The 11019-nt window shown below is 40.2% G+C and overlaps 2 protein-coding genes across 3 annotated transcripts; one reads left to right on the top strand and one right to left on the bottom strand.

The window, feature by feature from the left end:
* The first annotated feature begins 834 nt into the window (after positions 1-834).
* On the top strand, positions 835-6440 carry LOC103977049 (triose phosphate/phosphate translocator, chloroplastic). Of its 2 annotated transcripts, none has more exons than XM_009392451.3 (12): positions 835-1164; positions 1284-1349; positions 1449-1514; positions 1606-1684; positions 2133-2253; positions 2372-2467; positions 2883-2995; positions 3071-3148; positions 4110-4226; positions 4976-5075; positions 5167-5267; positions 6092-6440. In XM_009392451.3, the coding sequence occupies exons 1-12, from the start codon at positions 890-892 to the stop codon at positions 6107-6109; spliced, it is 1230 nt and encodes a 409-aa protein (XP_009390726.2). In that variant the 5' UTR covers positions 835-889; the 3' UTR covers positions 6110-6440. The 2 variants fall into 2 exon arrangements, with proteins under 2 accessions (XP_009390726.2, XP_064954221.1); XM_065098149.1 differs by having other exon boundaries at positions 1102-1169.
* A 505-nt stretch (positions 6441-6945) lies between these two features.
* LOC135606843 (uncharacterized protein At4g28440-like) lies at positions 6946-9416 on the bottom strand. The gene is made up of 2 exons (XM_065098150.1): positions 9048-9416; positions 6946-7401 (listed from the first exon to the last, which is right to left on the bottom strand). Exons 1-2 carry the CDS (start codon positions 9295-9297, stop codon positions 7211-7213), a joined length of 441 nt encoding a protein of 146 aa, XP_064954222.1. The 5' UTR covers positions 9298-9416; the 3' UTR covers positions 6946-7210.
* Between the last annotated feature and the right edge of the window lie 1603 nt (positions 9417-11019).

Here is an 11019-nt window from a genome sequence, read left to right on the forward strand (position 1 = left end):
CCCCCCATCGATATTATTAGAGTCATTGAGTTAGCTTGAGTTGCCAAAGACTTGTAAACGTTGTGCAAGGCCGAAACACCTGTAAATGCGCAAGGGCAAAGATGACGGAATGAAACGACGAACTGTAACCGTGACAAATTTGGCTGTCATTGTAGGCAGGCTGCCATGGACTGGGACCCACGATCGTCTCATCTGTATTTTATTCTTCTCTTACTTGATAGTATATAATTTGAATTTAACTCGTCACATGCACAGGGCCACTGATCATCGTATAAGATTAACAAAATCATGATTCATCTGCCCATTATTTTTCCCCCCAACAGCTATGCATTTGTCGAGTCGTAGTACCGTTGGAAGTAACCCGTCGTGTAGTCTTCCGCCACCTCGTTAGAATAGTGGATAAGGAGGGGTGAGCCAAAACGAGTGGAGAGCGTGTCCCAGCTTTGCCCGCATCCGAACGCCACTCGTTTCACCTCTTCCTCCTCCTCCAGATAACGCTCGCATAACGCCTCTTGCTCCGCCCTTCCCCACGATTCTTCCTCCTCATGAAACTAACGATACTCTCACTCCCACTTCTTCTTCTTTCTGCCACTTGTGTATTGAGTGGTTGCCATCATATGGGAGCTGAGACCACGTCTGACGTCCACATTTACTAAAAATCTGTTGCGAGGATATCGTTACATGGAGATTACCTGCGCATGGACGCGTACAAACTTCTATGCCACCGCATCATCCGCCTGACGTCCAGTCTCTCACCGTCGGTTTCTCGCTCTCCTCCACTCGAGTATTTATTGGTTCCCCCCTGCGGAATCGTGCCTTTCAATCGAACCCACCTTCCTCCTCTCCCCCTCCCTCCCTCCCTCCCTCCCAACCAACCTCTCCCTTGATCATGGCGACGACGGGGGCCATCTCGAGTGCCGGCAGCGGCATCGCCGGCTTGCTCCGCCTCCCGAGGAAGGCGACGAGGGACCTGGCCTTCGCCGCGCACGCCACCGCCCGCCCTGCCGGTTCCGTCACCGACGGCGGGAACCTCATCTGGGGCCGCCAGCTCCGTCCGGCGCTGCTCCACCTCGACAAGTCATCCCCGCCGACGAGGCGGGTGCTGCTCCGCCCGGTGGCCGCCGCCGCGTCCTCCTCGCCGGCCGAAGGTGGCGATTCCGTCGGGTGAGGTCCGTCTCCTCCGTGGCTCCTCGGCCACCTCCTCCCCCGAACTCCAAAGAAGCTTTCCGCTGCTAATCGGTTTCCTTTCTTGGCATTCTTTTTGCTGTTTTCGTCTCGATTAGGGAAACTAAGGTGGGCTTCGCCGCCAAGTACCCCGCTCTGGTCACCGGCTTCTTCTTCTTCATGTGGTGCGGTCTCCTCACCACCTCGCGTAACTACTTCACATGTGATTTGAATCGAATTACCAACGTACCATTAGCTTATTACTATTTATTACACTCTGGCAGGTATTTTTTGAATGTGATATTTAACATCATCAACAAGAAGCTCTACAATTATTTCCCCTACCCGTAGTAAGTCAACTCTCCTTAAGCGGAGGCGGTCCCACATTTATCAGGTTCGTGGCTTCGCGGTAAACTAACGGTAAATTTGGTTTGGGTGCAGCTTCGTGTCGGTGATACACTTGTTCGTGGGCGTGGTGTATTGTTTAGTGAGCTGGACCGTCGGTCTTCCCAAGCGTGCTGTAAGTTCCGCCGTCCGATCCCACTATTGCATTTACTCCTTTGCAATTATACTTGTACTTCATCTCATTATTCCGAAAGCGGTGGATTATGCTGTTGGACGACGGCAGATTCCATCTGATCTGTGACGATGTAGTTATTAGTTGGCGTCAACGTGGATGTTGTTGTGTCCCAAACATTCCACCCCACGACTTCATCAGTGCGCAATTAACATGCATCATGAACTCTGGTCGCTTTGATCATTAATTATATGAACGAAAGAACTCGAGTAGTTAATTTTGTGAAACTCCAAGCGAGCGTGCCCATACAGGTTTTTGTTTGAATTATAGTTGTCAGTCGTTATATTTTGCATGCGACATAGTTAATTGGCAGATAAGAGTTTGCCTTACCTCGAAAAACCTGCTAACAAGATTCGATATGCAATTTGATTTGAGCTGGTCTTTCTTTTAGCCGATCGACTCAAATCTCTTGAAGCTGCTCATCCCTGTTGCCGTCTGCCATGCCATCGGCCATGTTACTAGCAATGTTTCATTTGCTGCTGTTGCAGTCTCATTTACTCACACAATCAAGGGTAATGTTCCATTTTAACTGGATGTCCCATTATGAGTTGGAGCTATTCCTTCCGAGGCAAATTACAATTCAGTACTCAGAATACTTTTTTTTTCTGACACCTTCTATTTTTGTGTCAGCACTGGAACCCTTCTTCAATGCAGCAGCTTCTCAGTTCATCCTTGGACAACAGATACCTTTGACGTTGTGGTTATCTTTGGCCCCAGTTGTACTTGGTAATTTGCTTCTTCACTGTTGTATCTCTTACCAATCTAATTGTATATGCTATAAATTGATAGAATGTCATAACAATGAAATGGTCAGCCTTACTCTTCCTTTAATCTTTTGCACTTACACTTGGAAACGTAAGCTTGATGTTTGCATCTTTCCAGTGCATATATCGAGGCAGACCTAATTGTCAAAGCCATTCCTCCAAAGGGTCACTCATACATTAATTTTGTAAGCGTTCAAGAGAATTAAACAGAGATTTAAGGATAATCGTCTCTGGGCCTTATGAATGAAAAAGCTGGGAGGCCATGTTAGCAGCCAATATCTTACTAAGGCAGCTATATTTTTGCTTAATAACTGAGAAGTTAAATGCTAATTCTTTGCCTGGTCACTATAATGTATGGTAAAGTTTGTGAAATGCAGGTGTCTCAATGGCATCCCTTACGGAACTATCATTCAATTGGACTGGCTTCATTAGTGCCATGATCTCAAACGTCTCCTTCACTTACAGGAGCATCTATTCCAAGAAAGCTATGGTACATTGGTTTCTTGATTGTTATTTCTGTTATATCAATCCCCTTCACTAAATGAAAGCTAATTATACATTGCAGACTGACATGGACAGCACAAATGTATATGCATACATATCGATCATTGCGCTTTTTGTTTGTATCCCGCCTGCAATTCTGGTAAGTAATTTAGTCAAATGAATGAGACAATTAAGAAGAGTTTTTCTATAAATTATTTTTACTGCATTCCCATGTTGAACCATCAGACATTGCTTATCATCCTTGGAGATTTACTGGGACTAGAGATCTTTGATATGCTTAAGTGTCACGGCTGATAATATCAGGAGTTTATAATATCATCTCCTTTATATTCAGGTTTCTTAGTGGCTTACATGGTTGCTAGATGTCCATTTGAACAATTTTTCTCCTCAGGTGTGAGGAACTGGTGCAAAACCTGTAAAATTGTAATATCATTCTTTATGGTGAAACATCTTGAATTTGACCAAAATGACTTTTTAAGAAATTCTTGGTTGAACTTGTTTCCTGGACTCATCAATTAAAGACAAAAACAAATGTTGTTACATTTTTTTAAAAAAATAGTTCATTATAATGTCAATGAAAACAAAAGTTCTGCTGAGAACTTCAATTGTTTGTTGGGTACTAACTGTAAATTCATTCTTTAATCTCATCAGAACATATAATCTTGGTGATGTGTCACATCATTCTTAATGAACTATCAGAATATACTCATCAGGAACTAAACACATTTGACTATCTAAGTATCTTTAGTTAGTCCTACCATTTGTTTCTGGCTATGAAATCATCCATCCAATATTATTACAGATAGGATACCTAAAGAGAATTGTTTCAGTACCCTACTTACCAGACAAGCATGCTTAACATTCAGCATATACTGCTGCTTACTGCATATTGAGCAAGACCATTATCCATTGTGGTATTTGACCTAAATCATCGTGCATCAATGTGAAAAAGCTTAACATGCCTCGGTGGTCGTACCCATTTTTATGGGGCAGAACAAATTTTCTTTATTAATTGGCTTGTGTGTTGGAATTTGAAGTAGCATATGCAACTGTTAGTTATGCAGTTTCTCTTGACTGATCATTTATGTTGGAACTTTCAGGTTGAGGGACCTCAACTGATGCAGTATGGCTTTAAGGATGCAATTGCCAAAGTAGGTTTAACAAAGTTCATCTCCGATCTGTTCTGGGTGGGAATGTTTTATCACCTATACAACCAGGTAATTGCTTGACATATTGGTCGTCTAATAAGTATCTGATATGCTCCGTATAGAAATGATTCCTCTGCTTGTGTGGCTAAAAGAATTCGATGCTTGAATACAATGGAACAGACAAAGATCAGTTGCTACTGATGCACCCATTAAGAATTGGAAGATGGGTCTACCTGGGATTTCTGCTTTCTTAGTGGATTAAGGGGATGGATTGTGAATACTACCATGCATGGTTTCATCTTTTGCTCAAATTCAGAAGTTTGATTACATGCCAATCATATTCTTCCAATGACAACTCCCTCTATGTTAAAACAGAAAGTTGATTGTGTTGATAGATTCTATAAAGCTATATGAACAAGTTATATAGACACTGTTAGAAACATAGTATTATTCTACTTTAACCTGTAGTCATGAGCACATCTTATCTGGCTGATAACTATTTTGTCTCACTAACATCCTCACATAGCCAAACATCCTGTTCCAAATGGCAAATCTTGGTATTTAGTTGTCATGCTATCGTACTTGACCTTTATTTTCTTTTAGCATCTACCACCACTACCTTGTATGGTTGTCCAGTAAATGTGCTCTTTGCTTCACCATAATAATTTATGTTGAACTCACCTGTTTCGGTAACAATGTTTTTGTTGATTAAATATACTCATTGCATCTCTAATGTTTTGGAAGATACATGATCCTTTGTTCATGTTGATGTTTCTTGATGTGGTTAATTGACATAATGGCATTTATGCATCCGACAGTTGGCAACCAACACCTTGGAACGAGTCGCTCCTCTCACGCACGCGGTTGGAAATGTTCTGAAGCGTGTGTTCGTGATTGGTTTCTCAATCATAGTATTTGGTATGTGTCGGCATGTCGATGTCTCAATGACTGCAGTGCTGATTTTTAGTGTAAGGCCATCGTCATTCTAACACTTGTGATCTTGAAACAGGAAACAAGATTTCAACGCAGACGGGCATTGGGACTTGTATTGCAATTGCAGGAGTTGCCATCTACTCCTACATTAAGGCAAAGATGGAAGAGGAGAAAAGAGTGAGTATTTACACTCAAAAGCCATAAACATTTTTTAGTTGAATTAACCTTTAATTAATTTGTGAAACAAGCACAGTATGACTTTTCTATCCATATCGTCTCGGTGCTGTCCTTTCTGTAGGCCTTAACTTGGACCTATTAGCAACCAAGGAAGTTAATCTGGCACCAGTGATATTTTGAGCATGGAAGTCATGAAATATGGATGAAGTGAAAGAAAAAATCAGACTCATCTAAGTGAGAAAATGGTCGACACAAGTATTGAAATCCCATGAGTATAATTTTAGAAAGGATGAAAAGAAAGATATAGAAGGAACAGGAACAGCTAAAAACATAGAAGAGGTCTGTTCACTAGTTAAATATGCTTTTGGTTCTAATTTCCTCCAGAGAGGCTTATCCTCCTGCAAATAATGCTTCGAGTGATATCTTATTCAACATTGGAAAATGAAAACATGAATTTACAAGAAGAAAGAAATCATCAACAGAAGTTTTCATGGAATCTTCTGGCTTAGATCAAGTTTGCAACATTAAAGTAAAAGGAATGATAGCTACTGTTGGTGTCTGTCTGCAGACACACTTTTGATATGCTTGTTACAAAAGATGGAATTCTTTTTATGTTCTACCATCACCAAAACATGTTAGTGCTATTCCCTTTCTCTGGACTTGGGAGTCTGATTGGGGTATGCATAGATGATCAAATTGCGAGGATGAAAATATTAGGAAGGGCAATTATAGTTTTGTCCACTTTGTTAGTGCTACTCTTGATGTAACCGGTGCAAGAAATCTATAAACAACCAGTCTAACCAATGTTTTTGAAACTTGTGCAGCAAATGAAAGCTGCATGAGCAGCAGAGAGCTGTGGAGATGGAAGATCCAGTGGGGGGTCCAAGGTATGGCATGTCGGAATGTGCCAATAAAAAGGGGAGAGCATATTGATGATGCGAGGTTGGCAGCCATCTAAAAGGGTTTCTCTGTCTCATTTATTTTTCTAGTTCACTGTGTTCGTTAATTTCTTGGAACAGAAACAGCTGCTGTTGCTCATTCTCAGAGCGTTGAATAATTTTGTGCTTAGAAGCTTTAAAAACCGTGCTAGGGCGCTTCTGTGTGCCAATCAGAAGCTGGATGCTCCAAACCTGTAGGCATAATGAAATTATCTGTGACTATTTCCTTTCTTTAGATTGTAAACGTTAAAACAAAATATGATTAATTGGGGTGACAGTAATGAGTGATATGAAAACACCATTATGCAGAGATGAAAACAACAAATTCTCTACTTTTTGAGAATTCCAAAGCAAAAAAAGAAAATGAAGAACACTTATGGCCTTGCTGCTGCGATTCAGGTATGTTCTCCTCTGTATCAACAATTTTAGGCTTGAATGGGAATCAAAGAAAGCACTCAACATTTCAAGATGATGTTAATCCATCTAACAAAAAAAAGCAAAAAAATCCAAGTAATCAACTGTCTGCTGGTCTGATTATTGGTCTATTTCGGATGGTTTGCTTTGATCCCTTTCTTCTATTAAATTGATTGTTTCTTTTCTTTTCTTTTCTTTTCCCTTTCAAATGAGTTGTACCTCCCATTCCTTTCTTCTTCTTCCTCCTCTCAAGTGCTTTTCAGGCTTTGAAAGGAAAAAAACAGAAAGGTGGATTGAATCCAAGCAATAGTATTTAACAGAAACTGTAAAGGAACCAACAATGATTATTAAAACAACATGCTTTCGATAAGATCAGCAGATGGTTATGTGCATCATAATTGTTATCAACCATCATGTGCCATTCTGATTACAGATACACAGATAATATTATAGATATGTGCCGATGAGGTATAACTCCCAACTATTGTTCAGATGGAATCATATACTATTGATATCTATGAAAAATAAAGCTAGAAAAGCTTCCCCATCTACAACCCCGTCTGATAAAGTTGTCTGCGTAGTTCCTTCTCTTCATTCTTGGCCGACATTCACCAGCTCATACTCCACCGTCGATAAATTGTTCTCCTCGTTCACCGCAAAATCAGCAGGTTCAGTAACCTCAACTCGGCCCCACTTATCAACGGCCAGCCTCATGCAACCCCTGAACATGTCAATCTTTGCATTGCGCAGTATGACAGTAGCACCAGATCTCAACAAGTCAACTGTCAGTTTAGAGAATTCATTAATCACTGACGCATTAATTTCTAAATTCCCATACATGCGAAAAATATTGTTGTTACGTATATCCTTTGCCCCGCAACAATTAAATGTAAAACATCAAACTTCCAGGATGGTAAAAGGATTCATATAAGCCATTCCCAGAGTAGGTAATAGCTAACCATTTCTCAGATAAAACCTCACCACCAAATGTACTCAAATTAGTCATTCAGAAATTTGCATAAAAGGAAAGAACTACTATAAACAATTTGAGCAAAAGCAAGCCAAAATGAGGAAGAAAATTTACCTGGATGATAAAAACTACAACCTACTGGAAAACCAAGTACGACTGCATGGTCCTTCTCTATGCTAATTTTACATATGCATTGCGGATAGGTACTCATTTTTGTTCCCTCTAGACAGGGTAAACAGTTGCATGTCACAACAAGGTACACCGAAGAAAAGTTGTAATAAGATAATTAACTTTTGGGTCCATACACATTGTGTCTGTTTTTTCTTTCCAAAAGCACGAGTATCAGTGCATCCTCTTTCATGTTCTTCTAATAGATATTAAATGGAAAAGTAATCTCAAAAAACTTTTGCAGCTAATGTATGGGTCCAACGAGGGTGACGGAATCGAATTTTGTTAGCCGGTCTGAGAATGTGAAATCCATGTAAATTGAGTTGCATACCAGAGGAACCTCCTCTGTATCTTTTTAATTAAAATAACAAGGTTATTAAAATATTTTGTCATATGCACAGAATATTGACAGGCGATTATGTTGTTTGAAGAATCTAACATGAGAAGACTTCATCCTGATCTTAAGAAACAACTAAGCTCGACGATAATTGTGACTTCTAATCTGCGTAATCAGAAGCAATGTTTTGCCAAATCATCTTAAGTAATATGGATCAAGTGATTGTCAGGAATCCTTTTTTTGCTGATCCTATTCTTTCATCCATCAGTTGCAAGGTAAGAAAAAGGTGGCTTCTAATTGCATGTATGCAGCTACAGGCGTCATGGCAGATGTAGCATCACAGCATCAGTTATAGGATTTAAGAGCAACAAAATAGACTAGTTTGAATAAAAAATGCAATCAATCAAAAAAAAAAAAAAAAGGGATCCAGATTGCTATATTTTTTAAGCACGAGAGACTTTTCACCTTGATTCTAATCACCAAAATTCAACCATAACAAGAATGATGATGTTGCCAATAAAATTCAATAGATAGAGCCTAAAAGCAACAAAGAAGATGATACGATAAAATAATGCGGGCCATTACTATTAATGCGAGAAATAAATTCTTTGATAACCATATGATCACAGATCGAACAGTGACTACCAGCTCGGTCAACAGCACAAAGTTTCCTTTTCGGAGTGACATGCACGTACTACATCAACCGATCACGATTGATCATGGAGTCTCGATACCTAAAAAGAGGGCTTTTTCCCTCCTCCTAATGCTAGAAGATCATACACCATCCTTTACCACAGAAACGCAGTTATAAGGTATGCAGTTTCTTCAGCGGATCAAAGAAGGAAAAGAATAACCCACAGGAACAAACAAGATCTAAAGCAACTACCAGCAATCACTAGGATCGGATTCCGATAACTGCTAAAGGCAGCAGGAGAGGAAGGGAGAACGGGCACCTTGTTCGTTGCGCGCGGTGAAGACGATGGAGGCGGTGTCGTCGCCGAGGAGGCACTCGGCGATACGAGTATGGCGGAGGTGCGCGGAGGCGGCGTGGCCCTTTTGGAGCACCGTGTTGGAGCTGACCACCTTGACGACGAGAGTGTGGCCGCTGGTCCCTGGCTTCAACTGGTCCACCTTGGTGAACACCGGCTTCCTCATGGCCGGCTTGGACCCTTCGTGGCCGTGTTGCTGCGCCGTCGTCGCCATTGACGCCCGATCCGATCCGATCCGATCCGAAGAAACCCTAGCCCTAGTTTTCCAACGAGGACGACCTGCCGACGCAACCCAACCTTGGCAGTAGACTCATAAATAGGGTGCGATGGAGGGGTGAGGTGATGCGACGCAATTTAGTGGAGACTACCTTTTCGGATTCCTCCTTTGGAATTTTGGTGGAAGGAGGCGATGATCGATGACGACAACGATTATGACATGGATGACGACGACGACGACGACGACTACGACGACAGTACGACGGAATTGATCTGAAGGCGTAACAACTTTGATTTAATCTCACTATCGAAAGCGTTAGATCACTTTAATGGACTTTACAAGGGTCAATATTTGTCTAATATCTCATTTTAACCATTTAAGTTACTGGTTTATTAATTAATTATCATATCATATTGACGTTATGATAAATAGTATGTTTTCTTGTCTCACTATTGCACAAATATATTATTGACTTTTCTTGCACGTATGTATGATGATTTTCGTATAAAAATTCATCTTTTTTTTATTTTTCTTAGTTTTATCATTGTCTTTATTTTCCTTCGATATCTATTATCATCGCTTTCACTTTGTCGTGGTCGCCTCTATCGTCACTTCGACACGCTGCTTCCACATATTGTCATTGCCTTCTTCTCCTTCGTAAGGCCTCATTGTTTCCTCCCTATTACGAGACTTTATCACATGTAGTGGTCGTCCTCTTCTCCTTTCACCTCGTCGTTTCCTCACAAAAGTAAAATAGCTTCGAGACAATTGACATTTTGAAGGAAGAGATAGTAATGACCAAAAGTACCTGTTAGGCTGACAGCCCATAATGGGTTCAGCCCATGATGGATTTTTATCAGCCCACACCCCTTTGACCTAACCCTAGATCAATATAAGGGGGTATGGTAGTTGCGTTTTGAAGGGCATGTGACTGCGTTTTTGAGAGAAAAACTATAGCAACGTGATGATCCTTACAGCAATAAAAGGGAGGAGAAAAAGACAGAAATCCAAGGAGAAAGAAAGGAAAGAAAACAAGGACAACATAGAGAGACTGTTCTCAATCATCCAGCAGTGTTCTCATTTCATGTTAGATCAAATCTACAGTAAATTCTTATTGTGATTACTTAGGAAGAATTAGGGAGGATTTAGATATTGAGCACGGTGACGTGATTCTTGTATCCCAATTATTCTCTTATGATTGTTGCTAGGGTTTTGGACAAGAGATTGAGATTTATATATTCATTATTATTATAATGGATTATCTCTAGTTTACCCCGTGGTTTTTACCCTTCATATTGAAGGGACTTTCCACGTATATCATGGTGTTCTATTTGATTGTGATTCCATTTAATTCCGTTGCGTATTATGGTCTTCTAGTACTTGTTCATATACAAAGGTTATTCCGCATTATATTCCATCAGTACCATCGTTATAACGAAAGAAGAAAGAGACATAAGTGAGAACCATTAGGGTATTAGAGGAAAACGAAAGTACCAAATGCGAAAACTAAAAAAAAAAAAAAGACATCATCTAGAAAAATATCAAAAAGATGAGTTTTTTTTGAGAGAAATAGCCCTTTAAAGTATTAGAACATGAAATGTTTAGAAAAATAATCTTTAGAGCTAACAACACTTTATTTTAATATTTCTTAAAGTTTATGGAAATTTGATCAAATTTATTTTGCAGTAAATAACAATAACAGGAAATTCTTAAATATAA

Source organism: Musa acuminata, chromosome BXJ2-3, assembly GCF_036884655.1.
Source record: "Musa acuminata AAA Group cultivar baxijiao chromosome BXJ2-3, Cavendish_Baxijiao_AAA, whole genome shotgun sequence".
In the NCBI taxonomy this organism is placed as follows: domain Eukaryota; kingdom Viridiplantae; phylum Streptophyta; class Magnoliopsida; order Zingiberales; family Musaceae; genus Musa; species Musa acuminata.

Coding starts and splice junctions, on each gene's coding strand:
- LOC103977049 (XM_009392451.3), top strand. CDS start 890: ATGGCGACGACGGGGGCCATCTCGAGTGCCGGCAGCGGCATCGCCGGC. Junction 1,685..2,132: donor TCGGTCTTCCCAAGCGTGCT/GTAAGTTCCGCC, acceptor TCTTTCTTTTAG/CCGATCGACTCAAATCTCTT. Junction 4,227..4,975: donor TTTATCACCTATACAACCAG/GTAATTGCTTGA, acceptor TGCATCCGACAG/TTGGCAACCAACACCTTGGA.
- LOC135606843 (XM_065098150.1), bottom strand. CDS start 9,297: ATGGCGACGACGGCGCAGCAACACGGCCACGAAGGGTCCAAGCCGGCC. Junction 7,402..9,047: donor CACCGCGCGCAACGAACAAG/GTGCCCGTTCTC, acceptor CTAAACTGACAG/TTGACTTGTTGAGATCTGGT.